The 17121-nt window shown below is 43.6% G+C and overlaps 1 protein-coding gene across 3 annotated transcripts in view; it reads right to left on the reverse strand.

The window, feature by feature from the left end:
- SNX8 (sorting nexin 8) overlaps window positions 1–16906 on the reverse strand; it is a 45946-nt gene extending 29040 nt beyond the window's left edge. For 2 of the 3 annotated variants that reach the window (XM_075995241.1, XM_012758964.2), the window contains exon 1: window positions 16767–16906. In XM_075995241.1, coding sequence (XP_075851356.1) covers window positions 16767–16860 — 94 coding nt within the window. In that variant the 5' untranslated portion in view covers window positions 16861–16906. The remainder of the gene's footprint in view (window positions 1–16766) is intronic. The other variant, XM_012758967.2, reaches the window with a different exon arrangement.
- Window positions 16907–17121: the final 215 nt, after the last annotated feature.

A 17121-nucleotide genomic window follows, 5' to 3' on the forward strand; every position in this document is an offset into this window, starting at 1 on the left:
AATCAGGAAGAAAAAATCAAATAACCCCATTAAAAAGTGGGCAAAGGACTTGAACAGAAACTTTTCTAAAGAAGACAGAAGAATGGCCAACAAACATATGAAAAAATGCTCAACATCTCTAATCATCAGGGAAATACAAATCAAAACCACAATGAGATATCACTTAACCCCAGTGAGAACGGCCTTTATCAAAAAATCTCCAAACAATAAATGCTGGCGTGGTTGCAGAGAGAGAGGAACACTCCTACACTGCTGGTGGGACTGCAAACTAGTTCAACCTCTGTAGAAAGCAATATGGAGATACTTTAAAGTGATACAAGTGAATCTACCATTTGATCCAGCAATCCCATTGCTGGGCATCTACCCAAATGATCCAATGACACTCTGCAAAAAAGACACCTGCACTCGAATGTTTATAGCAGCACAATTCATAATTGCAAGGCTGTGGAAACAGACCAAGTGCCCATCAATCCAAGAATGGATTAATAAAATTTGGTATATGTATACCATGGAATACTATTCAGCTCTAAGAAACAACGGTGATATAGCACATCTTATATTTTCCTGGTTAGAGCTGGAACCCATACTACTAAGTGAAGTATCCCAAGAATGGAAAAACAAGCACCAGATATATTCTCCACCAAACTGGTATTAACTGAGTAGCACCTAAGTGGACACATAGGTACTACAGTAATAGGGTATTGGGCAGGTGGGAGGGGGAGGGGGGCGGGTATATACATACATAATGAGTGAGATGTGCACCATCTGGGGGATGGTCATGATGGAGACTCAGACTTGTGGGGGGAGGCGGGGAAATGGGCTCTATTGAAACTTTAAAATCTGTACCCCCATAATATGCCGAAATAAAATAAATAAATAAAATAATAAAATTGTGAACATTTAAAAATAACATAATGAAAACATATATGTATATGTTACCTATTCTGATTTACATTACCAGTAAAGCTGCCTGTAAAGTAAAACAAGCTTTCAGTGCTTTAAAGCTTTCCTCATCACACAAGAGCAAAATGGATTCGTCGTCAATGCACAGCACAAACTGTCATGCAGACTATGAGTGCTGGCTGTGGGCACGGTTTCATGGCTGGTGAGCACCATACCAAAGTGGTTAATGAGGTTGTTTGATTTTTTCTTGCTGATTTGCTTGAGTTCTTTATAGATTTTGATTATCAGCCCTTTATCGGATGTGTAGCATGCAAATATTTTCTCCTATTCTGTAGGTTGTCTATTCGCTCTCATGAATGCTTCCTTGGCTGTGCAGAAGCTTTTTAATTTGATCAGGTCTCATTTATTTATTTTTGTTGTTGCTGTGACTGCTTTGGGGGTCTTCTTCATAAATTCTTTGCCTACGCTGATGTCTATAAGAGTTTTTCCAATATTTTTTTCTAGAATTCTTATCGTTTCATGCCTTAGGTTTAAGTCTGTTATCCACCGTGAATTTTTTGTGAGTGGTGAGAGGTGCAGATCCTGTTTCAGTCTTTAGCTGGCTATCCAGTTTTCCCAGCAGCATTTATTGAACAGGGATTCTTTTCTCCAGTATACATTTTTGTCTGCTTTCTCAAAGATCAGATGGCAATACAACGATGGTTTTATATCTGGGTTCTCTGTTCTGATCCATTGGTCTATGTCTCTACTGTTGTGCCAGTACAATGCTGTTTGGGTTACTATAGCTTTGTAGTATAGCTTGAAATCGGGTAAAATGATGCCTCCCAATTTGTTCTTTTTGCTTAAGGTTGCCTTGACTATTTGGGCTCTTTTCTGGTTCCATATAAAGTGTAAAATTATTTTTTCTAGATCTGCAAAAAATGACGTTGGTATCTTAATGGGGATTGCACTGAATCTATAAATCACTCTGGGTAGTATAGACATTTTAACAATATTGATTCTGCCAATCCATGAGCATGAAATGTTTTGTTGTTTTTTTTTTCCATTTGTTTACATCCTCTGCAATTTCCTTCCTCATTGTCTCATAGTTCTCCCTGTAGAGGTCTTTCACCTCCTTAAACATTCCTAGGAATTTTATTTTCTTTATTGCTATTGTGAAGGGTATTGAGTTTTTTATTTGATTCTCAGCTTGATTGTTGCTGGTATATATGAAAGCTACTGATTTGTACATTGATTTTGTAAACTGAGACTTTGCTGAATTTATCTATCAATTCCAGGAGTCTCTTGGCAGAATCTTTAGAGTTTTCTAGATATAAGATCATATCGTCAGCAAAAAGTGATAGTTTGACCTCTTCTTTCCCCATTTGGATACCCTTGATTTCCTTCTTTTGCTTGATTGCTCTGGCTAGGACTTCCAGCATTGTGTTAAATAGAAGTGGTGACAGTGGGCAGGCAATCTTGTCTGGTTCCAGTGGGAAAGCTTTCAATATTTCCCTGTTCAGTATGATGTTGGCTGTGGGTGTGTCATATATGCCTTTTATAATTTTGAGGTATGTTCCACCTATGCCTATTTTGTTAAGAGTTCTTACCATAAAAGGGTGCTGAATTTTGTCAAATGTTTTTCTGCATTGTAGACCATTTTTTAAATATCAAGCATGCTTTCCATGTTTCCACATAACCACATTTCAGTCAAATTTTCTGTAAAAATCAACACAAAATGCCTCAATTGCTGGCCACTTAATCACTATTAACATTGGTTTTTTTCCCCATCCAATCTTTTTCCCTATATACCTTTTAAATGCATTTATATTTGGTTTAATTGTGAAATATTTCAAACATAAATAAAAGTACAGAAAATATCAGAATCCATGTATCTACCACCAAGATTTAGCTGAAGATAACATTTTACCTTTGGTTTTTAATTTCATAAATAAAATGTCACAGATGCACACCACCACCACCCTTCCTTATCCAAAGTATCTGCTATCCTAGGGTGGGCAGGTATCATTTCCAGGCAGGTCTTTATACTTCTCTACAAACATCTTCACAAAACATATATAAATATTATATTTATTTATAAGCATATATATTTCCTTTTTTCCATTAGTTTTTTAACTTTTTATATTGAAATATAGCATACACATGGAAAAGTATACATATCAAAACTGCCCAGCTCAGTGAATTTTCTAACTGAGCACACCCATGTATCCCACCCAGATAAAGAAACAGAACATAATTAGCACCCAATACTCCCTCAGGTTCCCTTTCAGTCAGTACCCCCAAGGATAACCACTGACTTCTAACACCTCAGGGCTCTTATGGAGGGTTTGGGGCCTCTTTTTATACTATAAATATATAAGTACAACCAAGCAGTAAGCTCCTTTGTTTCTGACTTCTTTCCCTCAGCAATAGGCCTGAAAGATCCATCCACATTTCTGCATGTAGCTGTAGACTATTCACTCTCACTGCTACAGATTCTACTATGTGAATATGCCACCATTTATTCATTCACCCTTCTGCTGCTGGGCATGTGGGTAGTTTCCAGCATTTTCCTATTATGCACAGTACTGTTATGAACATTCCAGCACATGCTTCTTCTTGGTGGACATATGTGCACGTTTCTGTTGGGTACATAATGTATCTCAAAGTGAAATTGCTAGATCATGGGATCTGCATATGTTCAGCTTAGTCAATATTTCCAGTTTTCCAAAGCAACTGAGCCAATTTAAACTCCCACCAGCAAGAGTCCCAGCTGCCTCACACAAGAGCCAACACTCAGTATTTTCTGTCCCTTTTTTCTCTCATTCTGGTAGGCCTGTGCCTCCTAAGTTACAATCAATTAATTCACCATCTTATACTGATTTTCCCCCTTACATTACAATCACTGTTCCATGTTCCTAATAAGTTATTAAGACTAGTTACCTGTGGTAACTGCATACCTTAGGAATGAAACTAAAAATCACTTGGCCATTCTCCTATTAACTGTTTTTCACCATTACAATGAGCAAGAAGAACAATCTCATATATACAATATTTTGCTGCCTTTTTTTTTACCCTATTCCTAGGATCAATTCCTAGAGAATTCCACATTTTTCCCCTGCTAATAGATACTTCTGGATGGCTTTTACATACCTATATGAACAATACTACACCACCAACATAAAAGTATCAAACAAGACTTTCTTCAGAAACCCTCTTCAAAGAGTCACTACAGTGCTACATTGATGATCTACTGAATGTATCCTAACAGCATCAGAAAAAGGAAAAGCTAACATTTTAGCTTCCTCATTTGGGATCAAACAGCAATCTAGAGAGAAATGCGGAATTTCCTCAAACCCACCACACCCAGGATATTCTTCTCTCTCTCTCTCTCTCTCTCTGCCCAGCAACATTCCTCCTGCTGCTCCCCTCCCACTCCTCTTCAGCCACACTGGCCTCCTCACTGTCTCCTAGATACAATGGGCATCTCTGCCATAAGGCCTTGGTACTCTCTGTCCCTTCTGCCAGGGACCCACTGTCTCCAGATATCCACCAGACCAGCTACTGTGTCTCCTTCGAACCTCAGCTCAGACATCACCTTCTTGGTGACAGTTTTCTCAGTGACAATCACCACTTGCATCATCACCTCCTGCCCATCCTAGCTTTTCCCCAGGCTCTCGGTTTTTTCCACAGCGCTGTAACATATGTCATTTACTTATTACATCTACTGAGCGGCGTCCATCTCCCACTACAGAACACAACCCCACAGGAGCAGGTCTTTGTTCTGTTCACAGTCAGTATCCCAGTGATCAAGAACAGTGCCAAGCACATAGCAGATGCTCAATAAACAGCTGCTGAAGGAATGAAAAGAACCTACTTTGCATGAGCAAGAAAGCCACAGAACTTCATCAAGGACTGGCGTGACTGCCACACTGTCCAACACATCTCACGTTGGGTCTCCCAGCTGGTAACTGTGCCTCAGTGAGCCACAGCGAAGCGACAGCTGCTGACACAGGACGCTGTCAGCAGGCCCTGCGGCAAAGAGTCCTGAGCATGACCTCCTCACGCTGGCAGAATCTTCCCTCCTCCACCACGGCCTCTCTGCCAATTCTCAGCCCTATCTACTTTTCCCCAAAAGAACAGAAAAACGCTGATGATGTAACGCTGCAATGCACCACATGGACAACTGACCAACGTAGTGAGAGAACACGGTTCATCTTCCTGCAATGGCTTGAGTGATTTTACCTTGAAGCCAAGTACAAATAAACAGTCTCATAACGTCCCTCTGAGCCCTCTGGTACTTATTAGCTGAGAATTCTGAACTGAGCCCTCTCCAGCCTCCAAGCTCAGTTCAAAGACCACTTCAACAGGGAAGCGTCTCCTGAGCCAACTTGGAGCCTGCCGATCCTTCCCTCACACTCAGGGCTGGCTTGAGTCTCCTTTTTGAGCCCTCCTCAACCTGTCTTCTTCATGAGTTTCTCCCAAACTAAAACATGTACTCATTTAGGGAGCTTTGATCTCCCACTACTGCCTAGCATGGCTGCAGCACATAGTATGAGCACCCAAAATGTGTTTTATCATGGACAACATTCAAAATAATGAAGCCCGATCCTTTCACACACCGCACACAATAACTAATTCAAAATGGTTTACAGACCTAAACATAAGAGCTACAACTACAAAACTCTAAGCAGAAAATACAGAAGTAAATCTTCATGACCTTGGGTTAGAAAAAAACTTTTTAGCTATAACACCAAAAGCACAAGCAACAAAAGAACAAAATAGATAAACTGGACTTCATCAAAATTAAAAATTGTTGTGCTGCAAAAGACACCATCAAGAAAGTGAAAAGACAACCTACATAATGGAACAAAATATTTGAAATCATGTAATGATAAGGGAATTATATCTAGGATATATAAGGAATTCCTACAACTCAATTTAAAAAAAAAAAAGACAAATTACCTAATGCTGAAGACTTGCCACATGACAAAATGCCTAACTACAATGAGAAACCACTTCACACCCACCAAGATGGTTATAATCAAAGAGACAAGCAACCAGTGCTAGTGAGGAGGCGGAGATTAGGACCCTCATGCACTGCCAGCAGGAATGTAAAATGGTTCAGCTGCTTTGGAAAAGTCTAGCAGTTACCCAAAAGGTTACACACGGGTTACAATATTGAACCCAGCAATTCTACTCTTAATTACACACACATGAGAAATGAAAATATTTACATAAAACATATATCCACATATGAATGTTCAGAGCAGCATTATTCATAATAGCTGTTAAAAAGTGTTTGATGGATTCCCCGTCTTCTCTCCAGTTCCTGTGAACACAAACTCATTTTTTTTTTATTTTCTACCCCAGCACTGTGCCTGGAACACAAATGACTAAATTTTGAATAAAGCTATCTAATCTACTAAGAGAGGAAAACATCATCCACCTATAAGGTCCTCTGCTGGTTTCAGGTGCAGGTAAAAACATCCAGCTGTTGATGTTGACACAGAAACATCAAGTGGCCACACTCAGCATCCCAGGCACCTCCCTGAGGTCCATGTGGCCACGAAGCTACAAGCCCAGAGGACTGGAAGCAGCCCTTTCATGCTCCAAAACAAACCAAGTCCCCTCAATACGATGCTTTTCTCCTTCCTCTCCCTGGACTCAGTCATCTCCCTCAGGCAGGAACAGCCAGGTGCAGTGTTACTCCCCATTAAAGCAAGAGCCACTACCAGCGAAGCATCTATGTCTAAAGTCTACTGGATGCTTCATATAACACCTCTTTAATCCTAAATACACCCTAAGTAGATACTGAGATCCCATTTTGAAGAGGCAAAAACTGGAGGCCTAGCTGGCAGATTGACCCGCCATGCACCAGTGACAGAGCTGGGTGCCCCCCCCCCCGCCACAGCCTCACTCAGCACACACAAACACTGACAGCAGAAGGTGGGGCCAGAGGCCCATGGTCCCCACAAGAATCCCAGATGGGTCTGTGACTGTCCACTAGTAGTTCACATCTCTGCACTCGGCTCTCCCTTCTCTGAAATGAGAACAAGACCATCTACCTTACTCTCTGGTTGCAAGAATTCAAAGAGAAAACATGACAGGGACCGGGTGTGTTAGCGAATGCCTGTAATCCTAGCACTCTGGGAGGCTGAGGCAGGAGGATTGCTTGAGCCCAGGAGTTTGAGGTTGCTGTGAGCTAGGCCAACGCCACAGTACTCTAGCCCTGGTGACAGAGCAAGACTTTGTCTCAAAAAGAAAAAAACAGAAAAAAGAAAATTTGATAGCTCCTAGCATAGGGCCCAAAGGCCTGAGCTTTTTTCTTTCATTGGGCCTGTATGGTAGATGCCAAATTCCCAGAGCAAACCACACACCCAGTGGGCTGCTGACCAGGGTGACTGTGCCCCAAAGTGCTTCATTCCTCGATGTGACGATGGCATCTTCTTCTCATCAAGAACCAAACCACTCCCAAGATTCCACGATTAATCACAAACAGACCATGAACCGTCCTGAGACCCAGGGAACTGCACGTGAACCCCATGCGTGTGCACCCACACACACCCACACACACAAGAACAACATGGGAGATGCAAGAGACCAGACCACAAGAAGGGAAAAAAATCACTCATTTGCTTAAAATGTCACCAAACTGAAGCACAGTATCGAAAACAGTCACCTCACAGGCAATTTTCCCAGATTCAGTGGCGCCCACACAGGGCTATCGGACCCCCCCACTTCTCCACAAATCCCACCAAAGCCACTTCTAAAAGGGCCCATTCAACTTCAGTTTATTCCTCAAAACACCTCCTAGGTCTCATTTTTGTAATGTTTATATGTGGGGAGGCCCAACAACTTTCTCCAGAGTTTAAAAGGAATACTATTTTAACAAATTTGGGAAATCTTGGTATAACTTACCAAGTAGGAGCTGGAACTTCCAAAAAGAATCCTTGTCTCTATTTAACTAAATTTGATCTCTTTTGGCTTTCCCCCCCACCAAACCCTCCTCCTGGCTCTGGTTGGCTCAGTCTGAAAGTAACTCTGCCGACATGAAAGTGAAAATATTCCAGAATATCCTACAGGACCAAGTCTGTCTTAATCCCAGCAAAGCCTCAATGAGGACCTGCATCCACAACTGAATCAGGTCCCCCAAAGACTCTAAACTGTCACCCGACATTGTAAACCACGTGGTACAATTACCTCCATTTAAACAAACACGTATTGATCTGCTATAGGCATCACAAAGAACAAGGCAGGTTCCCAGTCTCCCCACTGCCTGAAGGGCAGACAACGAGGAATGCAATTAATCAACCAGAAAACGTAAGGCTCCGAAGTCAGCAAGAACAAATTAGGAACTGTGAAGAATGTCACAGGAAGAGAAATATTTCGTCAGATTTTCCCCCACAGCTAAATGTGCACTAAATTTGGAGACCTAGTTTTCCATGCAAAGAAGGCTGGCTAGATTCTCATCTGGTGTCTATATGCCCCAAAACCCCAAGATCGGGGAACTAAGACACTCTGAATATCCTAATTAGCTAAGGGAACTCAGCCTGTGCTTCATAGAACTCATGAAGTGATTTGTTTTCTGAGAGCTGGGACCTCAGGAGACACTACATTCAACTCAACTGGAAACAGACTCTGTTCCACACCCTGCTGCCCAGACTGAACCGAATATTTTCAGTAGATGTGTTGCAGAGCTTAAACCCAAACTCAAACTGGACAAGTAACCCTTATCCCACAAAACTACCTCAGCCCCTACAACCCACATTCTGAATTCATGCTCTTTCCTTACATCCTCATTCATAATTTTAAAGTGTATTCCTGTTATGAAAAGAAAAACAGGGCATATCACAAAAGTCTTCAGTGGCGTTTATAAGAATGGTCATATGCAACTATCTCACTATAACAAAAACCAAATAAAGAGGGACAGTCCAGTCTAGGAATGGTTAAGGACGCCATAAGCAAATCCTAAAGGGGGGTCGCATTTGAGTCCTGGTGCCACCACTTACCAGCTGTGTAGACATGGGCAAGTTACCAAACCTCTGTGCCTCAGTTTCCTCATCGGTAAAGTATGGGTAAGACTGCTTACTTCCCAGGATTGCTGTTCACATATAAGGCCCTGAAGGGGCAGGGAGGGCATAACAAGCCATGCTCTGACAGAGCAGGGACCCAGCATGACTCATTCTCCTTCCACTGCTCTGCACACAGGCACCTTCCCATAAATCCATCCCACCAGGAGAGAAGCAGATGGGAGTACTTTCTACTCACTGAGTAGCCCACCTTAGGGGAAAGCACACCCACATACTACACAATTAAATTTTACACTTTTGCAGAAACTCCCAAGAGAGCCTGCTTTCCTATCTAGCCTACGGAGGAAGACAGGCCGTGCACGTGCCACCCTGCGATAAAGAACTGCACACGCACACACAGACCTTCCTGACTCCAAAGGGCTGAAAATGCAATTTTCAATCTCCCTTTGGTGCAAAACACCAGCAGTAAGTGGCCAAATCTTGAAAGACAAATCCATTCCCCACCTGGACTGGAATTTCTCAGCCGTCAGGAGGTGAAATTTCAGTTCTAAAGATAATTGACGGTGCTAAGTCATGAATATCATCTGACTCTCCCTGACAGCAGATTACTTTTACCAAACCGATGCTTCTAACAACAATTCTGATTCCCAGACATCCCTCCTGCTTCCCACAGATGCCAGAGGCCCCGAGGGTCCGGGTCCTCCTTCCAGCTGTGCTTCCCAGAGGCCCCCAAAACAGCTAGACTTAACAGAGTGCTAGGCCAGAACCAACAAAATTCAGATGCCTCATAAACAGCTGAAGCCAGGAGACATCCTACTGACCTACTGTAGGATTCTCCGCCAGGAGTGACCACTGGTACAGTAAAACATACTCCACTGTAAATACACCTCCCTCCAAGAAAATCCAATACAAATTAGAGAGTGAATGCTACAGGGTACTAATATTCCTGCACAACCATCTTAAGACAGGATCCCTTGTGCCCACCTGTGCCTGCCAACTCAGGTTTTCCCCAACATTTCATATTATGAAACATACAGAAAGGGGTATAAAACTGCTATAGACACGTAAACAAAGTTACATGTTGAACACACGTGTAACCACCATCCAGGTCAAGAATTAAAGACAGCCATCACCCCAGAAGTCCCCATGTTCTGCATCCCTTACAGTTCAGAGCCCCTTCCTCCTGCCAGACGGACCACTAGCCTAACTCTCCCGGCACTTTCCTTGCTTTCCATTCACGGTCTTATCACCCCTGTGTGTGTCCCTACACAACAGAGTGTAAGTCAATATGTCTTTGAAATGTGCATAAATTGGAATCAAACAGTATATATTTTCTCTGGCTGGCCTCATAGGGTGAAGGAACCCAGTTCTGAGATTTGTGTAAGAAGGTTATCGAACAGAACATCTCTCAGGTCATCTAAGGACATCTCTCGAGCCCTAAAAGCCTAAAAATTTTGTTTTACTAAAAGTCTGGGTGCACACACACAACTGATAACAGAGATTGCCTCCAGGGCTCAGAACTAGTTTGGTAGGTGACCTGGGGCAGGGAGGGGCGGGTGACAAAGACTTTGTCTTTTGGACCAAGTTCCATAATTATGACAATTTTTAATACTGATTCCATTTAAAGAATCATTTTCTGGAAAACGTGGCAAGAGTATCTTTTAACTCAAATTTTATATTAATAACATTAGCACTTTGGAAGCAAAAATATTATATTCCTTGATGTATTACTATGGAAACATTAAGTAGAAAATCATGAAAACTATTCGGCAGCATAGAAAAATGTCTACACTGAAAAGAACTGATTATAAAAATGTACTACACTATGATGGTGACTACATAAAAAACACATGCACAGGAAAAAGGAAATACACTAAAATGCAGTAGCTGTGTTAAAGTGGTGGAATTATGGGTGATTCAGCTATTTATAAGATATGTGTACTTGTGGTTATATTACTTACATAACAAAATTTTCTCAAAGCACCAATTCACATACGACAATAAAATTTTAGTAGGTCTGATCACAACTCATTCATGAGGCTCCTAGTAGACACCAGCACAAATCCATTTTGGGGAGATTCATTGAAAATAACATAATTGTACTTTTTCAGAAGTATTACCTAACCCCAACTCTCTCCAATCTATATGGAGCTTCCTGGAGTTAATCAAACTTCATGTAACTTCACTTTAAATGTGCTTAACACACAAACTCCAAAATTCTTAAGGGAGCTAAAAGACCCCCACCAAAACACCTCCTTATGCACAACAGAAACAGTAAAACTCGTTCTACAACAGAAAACAGCATGAAGAATGGACTCTCCCAGAGCTTAACTCCACAAAACATACTCTTCAGCCCCTCCTGGGTCCACCCAAAAAAGGGACCTACATGATATTTTAATACCAGTATTTCCCCAAAAGCATTTTTCACAAAGAACTTCTACCCCTTAAGTCTGGTTATAATTTTTTAGTGATGCTTTAACAAAAATGTGCAATGTGTGACAACACTCCAGCTCTTCAGAGGGCTACATCGTTCCTTCACTCTGCAATGCAACCAGTTACCACGTTCTCCACATATCTGAGGGTCTGGGCCTCCCACCTGCAACCACCGCGGTATTGATCACCTTGGGTGGCTCCTCTGAACAGACGCAGCAGGTCCTGTGAGGCTGCACACATCTCTACAGCAACGCAATCGCCCCCAGTCTCTGCCCACCACCTCAGCAAATAGGATGGGCTAAACATCCTTTTTTGTGCGGTATTTTTCTCAGGAAAAAAAAAAATACCAAAACAGAATTCCCCCACCCGGAACACATCACTTTCTTGCTAACCACAAATTCTGGCTAAGTCTGTTCTACATAATAGTGATTCAGTTAGTTCCTCTTTCTTCAAATTGACACATTTTACCTTGCAAATTGTGTATGTGTATGCCAGTGAGGGAGAGGGCTTAAAGACCAAGAACAAAAACTATTGGGAGGGGGGAACTACTCGCATTGTTATCACAGTAAAATGTGATACTATCTTTCAAAAAATGACAAAAATGTAATTCTATTCAAATATTTGAGACTCTTCCAAGTAGGAGATATTATTCTAGATACCAGATGTAAAGAAAAGGAGGTTTCTGCCCTCAAGAGTTTACAAAGTACATGTCACAGAGAGGAAAGGGGGTGGACCAAAAGGTATTTCCTTAATGCAAACAACACTTTCAGGTATAATTTAATCACCATAAAATGCATAATCTTCAGTGACAGCTCAATGGATTTTGACAAATGTATATACCAGAGAAGAAAAGAGGCAGCAGGCGAGGGCCCGTAGGTGAGGAGTGCGGAGAGCCCAGGGTCAGTGTAAAGTGCCCCGGCCAGAGCAGCGTGGGCCCAGGTGGTCAGTGCGGCCCTGGGCCCTGACCAGACAACACCAGGCACTATCCCCAGGCTGTGCAGACAACCTGCTTGGAGCTTCCAAGTGAATGGAACGTATGGAATGCCATCAAATGAGCCACACTAACACAAATGAAGCATGATTCTCCCTTGTTCTAAAGACTAATTCAGTCCATAGGATTACATAATGCAGAGCTATGATACACAGTGGTAACTTGTATACTTTTTTATCAGTGTATTATTAAATCCTGAAAAATCAGCTTAGAAGATCAAGCACATACAGCACACTCACTTTTGCCATTCTTATTGTATGTCACAATCGTTGAGTTTTATAACCTCAGAATAGGCTCTGAAATAAACTCTTATCTGGCACAGTCAGGGAACAGAATGTTCTGGTCAATCAGATATTTTTATAGTTATACTTTCAATATAAAATTCACAAAGGGGCCAGGCTCAGTGGCTTACACCTATAATCACAGCACTTTGTTTTATTTTTGGTTTTTATTTTGTTTTTTGAGACAGAGTCTCACTTTGTTGCCCAGGCTAAAGTGAGTGCCGTGGCATCAGCCTAGCTCACAGCAACCTCAATCTCCTGGGCTCAAGCAATCCTACTGCCTCAACCTCCCGAGTAGTTGGGACTACAAGCATGCACCACCATGCCCGGCTAATTTTTTGTATATCTATTTTTAGTTGGTCAACTAATTTATTTCTATTTTTAGTAGAGACGGGGGTCTCGCTCAGGCTGGTTTCGAACTCCTGACCTCGAGCAATCCGCCCACCTGGGCCTCCCAGAGTGCTAGGATTACAGGCGTGAGCCACCACACCCAGCCAATCACAGCACTTTGTAAGGCCAATGTGGGAGGATTGCTTGGGGCCAGGAGTTCGAGACCAGCCTGGGCAACATAGGAAGACCTGATCTCTACAAAAAATTTTTTTTAATTAGCCAGGTGTGGTGGTGTGTGCTTATAGTCCCAACTACTCAGGAGGCTGAGGCAGGAAGATTGCTCGAGCCAGCAGTTTGAGGTTGCAGTGAGCTATGATGATGCCAATGCACTCCAGCCCGGGCAACAGAGGGAGACCCTGTCTCCAAAGGAAAAAAAAAAAACACAATCCACAAAGGATTAGTATCCAAAATACAAAAGGAACTGCTACAAATCAATAAGAAAAAAGACAACCCCATAAGAAAATGAGCAAAAGACATGAACAGTCAAGTCAGAGAGACCATACGAGGAAAAATTATAAGAAACTAAACCTCACCAATGAAGGAAATGCCAATTAAAACAAAAATGAAAACACCCTCTTAATTTTTCTAAGTCTGAAGTGAATTTTAAAAAACAGTATTTGGAAAAAAGAGCACCTTCAGCCCATGGCAGAGATTCTCTCTTCCCAGAAATAAAATGAATAAATGTAATTAATTAAATTAAAAATGGTATTTAATGTTGATGAGGTTATGGGGAAAGGATCCTTTTAATACATTGCTGGTTTAGGTATAAACTAGTAAGAGCCACCATAGAGGATAATCTGTCAGTATCTGTTAAAACAAAAAATGTGCAAATCCTATGACCCACCAATTCCACTCCCAGCATATCTATTTGTAGTAGGCAGAATAATCCCCACAAAGATGTCCACATCCTAATCACTGGAACCTGTGAATATATTATGTTACGTGGCAAAGTGAAAATAAAGTTGCAGTGGAAATAAAGTTGCAGATGAAATTTAGGTTGCTAATCAAACAACCTGAAAATAGGGAGATTATCCTGGATTATACGGGTAGGCTCCATGTAATCACAGTAGTCCTTAAAAGTGGAAGTAGTAGAAAAGAGAGGGAGAACCAGAGAGAAAGCAGCATGAGAAAGATGTGGCCCAACACTGCTGGAGAAAGGGGACCCTGGGAAGAGGAATGCAGGAATGTCTAGATGCAGGAAAGGACAGGAAACAGAGAGTCTCCCCTAGAGCGCAAGGCAGCACAGCCCTGTAGACACCTTGATTTTAGCCCAGTAAAAATTATCTTGGACTACTGACCTCCAGAACTGTGAGATGATGAATTTGTACTGTTTAAGCCACTAAATTTGTGGTAATTTGTTACAGCAGCAACAGAAAACTAATTCACTACCTTAGGGAAACATGGGTACATACACACAAGGAGATACATATTTTCTGAGTACACGTGTGTAAAATATAAAAATAGAACTGAAAAGATCCAACCCAAACAGAAAATAACTGTCATCCCTCTAGTTAAGGGAGGATTTTACTGCATTTGAGGTGGAACTTTAACTTGTTCTATAAGGTTCTGTATTTTTTTAAAAAGAAAATGTGTTCGTCCACATATTACATAATTAATTGATGGTTAAGTTTTTTTGTTTTTTTGGGTTTTTTTTGAGACAAAGTCTCACTTTGTTGCCCAGGCTAGAGTGAGTGCCGTGGCGTCAGCCTAGCTCACAGCAACCTCAAACTCCTGGGCTCAAGTGATCCTCTTGCCTCAGGCTCCCGAGTAGCTGGGACTATAGGCATGTGCCACCATGCCCAGCTAATTTTTTCTATATATATTAGTTGGCCAATTAATTTCTTTCTATTTATAGTAGAGACGGGGTCTTGCTCTTGCTAAGGCTGGTTTCGAACTCCTGACCTTGAGCAATCCGCCTACCTCGGCCTCCCAGAGTGCTAGGATTATAGGCGTGAGCCACCGCGCCGGCTGATGGTTAAGCTTTTAAGAAGAGTTACCCTATAAAGCATTCACAGCTTAACCTTCAAAGAATTATAATATAATGAGACACTTAATGATGAAAAACTACGATGAGTGCAACTTTTTCTGGCAACCCAAAGGCACTGCAAAGACAGAGGAACCCAAGCAGGAATATTACTGGTGGGCTCTGGCTGTGTGGACAGAACCCCAGAGAAGAGGAAATTTGCTATATACACGTAAACCACAATTAACTCCTTCAAGAAGTCAAATCAACCTTTGTAAAAGTTAAGACACACAGTGTCTGGACAAAATTCATTCGCAAAGGCTTAGTTTTTCTGACTCCAGCTCATGCAACCACAGTTCCCAAGACACACTCTCTTAACATTGCCCACTTTGGGCAAACTACTTACCTCTGGGTTTTAGTTTTCCCAGTGTAAAAATGTTTGCTATACCACTTCATCTCCCCACCAGGATGGTCGCCAGGTTTCAAATGGAATGAAATGACAGGCTAAGTTTGTGCACTCCACTTTTAGACTCACCTGGCTATTGGAAAGGAAAGTGTTTTGTAAATTAAGTGCTACAGGGTCTGAGTACTAAAGTCTGTGGATGTCATTAGCATTCCTGATAAAATCACCTTTGCCCCCAAGGAAGGCCAACTACCTAAGGGATGTCAAAGGGAGGGCAGTCTCCCAGAAAGACAGCCATAAATCACACCATAATGGCAGCCATTAGGTAAGTCCCTTATGAAACATTTATGGCAGTCCCTCTATCTGCAAAGAAGACATCCCTGAAACACCTCCAGAGACTCTGAATTGCTTTAAAAGCTGAGGTACAAGCATTCTGATCCAATCACAACTTCCCATTCCAAGTGACCCCATGGAAGGGGTCCCGCCAAGAGTCCACACAGTGGGCTCCAATAGGTGACCTTATGAACACAATGTTTTAACCAGCAAGAGCCATCACATGCTTCCCCTTACGCCTTCACGTCAATTAAGCCCAATGCAATGCCTTCCCGACTCTAGAGTTTCACTGTCACTCCCTCTGCCTTTTCTCCCTAATGAAGAACCTGTCTACCAACCCTCTGGAAAGCAGTTCAATCAATAGCCTCTTCGGGGACACCTTGCCAGACTTCCTCAGGGCGAGTCCCCCAACCTTGTGCCCCTCCACCAAGAAGAAACCACAACTCACACCAACATCCACCTACACGTATTCTCCTATGGTTAGGAGGTCCCTATGAAGGAACACTGACAATAAGGAGCATCCCCGTGCATTCCTTTTCATGTTTATTCCTACGCATTAGCCCAAAATCCCTTAAAGAGAATACAAGCTATGCACAGATGAGAAAAAAGAGGTCCTGAGAGGTAAAATTACCGGCCCAAGACCACACAGCTGAAAAGGAGCCAAACGCTGGAAAGGGGGAGGTAGCTGGGAAAGTCGCCCAAAGTCCGGGGGAAATGGTCCCCCAGGGCTGTAGCTCAGCGTGGCCGGCGCGGGCCACAGCCGCCTCTGAAGCGCGGGGCGCCGGGGGATTTGAGGGCGGCGGGGGAGGAACCGTCCCGGGGAAGTCCCCGAAAGTCCCGGGAAGACGCGACCGGCCGTCAGCCCAGACAGGTGGCTCCGGCCCGGCCCCGCGCGGCCCGGGCTTCCCGGCGCGCGAAGGAGCAGAGTGACCAGGGGCAGGCGCACGCGGACCCGGCCGGCGCGGGGCAGGAGGCGAGCCGAGGGGCCAGGGCTGGGGCCGAAGAGCTCCGGGCCGCGCCGAGGGCAGTGGGGGCCCGCCGCCGCCCCGCGCCTTACCTGCCGCCGCGGGATCCGCCTCCCCGTCAACCTCCGCCTCAGCTGCCGCCGCGACTGCCGCCGCCTGCCGCTGGTCCATCGTGCGGCCAGTCATGTGAGCCCGCACGCCCACGTGACTTCCTCCCTCGCCCGCCTGCCCGCGCCACGCCTTGCCACGCCCACACCCGACTTAGCCACGCCCCTTCCCTGGCGCGCCCCGCCCACAGGCCGCCCCTGCCGTGCTCGCCGCGCTCCTCTCCCGGCCGAGCCACGCCCTCTTCCCGCCCCTCTAAGGTCGCCACACCCCTCGCCAGGCCGGGCCACGCCTACACCCGGCAGGGCCCCGCCCCAGCCACGTGGACACGGAGCGGGCAGC

The sequence above is a fragment of the Microcebus murinus genome, chromosome 19 (assembly GCF_040939455.1).
Source record: "Microcebus murinus isolate Inina chromosome 19, M.murinus_Inina_mat1.0, whole genome shotgun sequence".
In the NCBI taxonomy this organism is placed as follows: Eukaryota; Metazoa; Chordata; class Mammalia; order Primates; family Cheirogaleidae; genus Microcebus; species Microcebus murinus.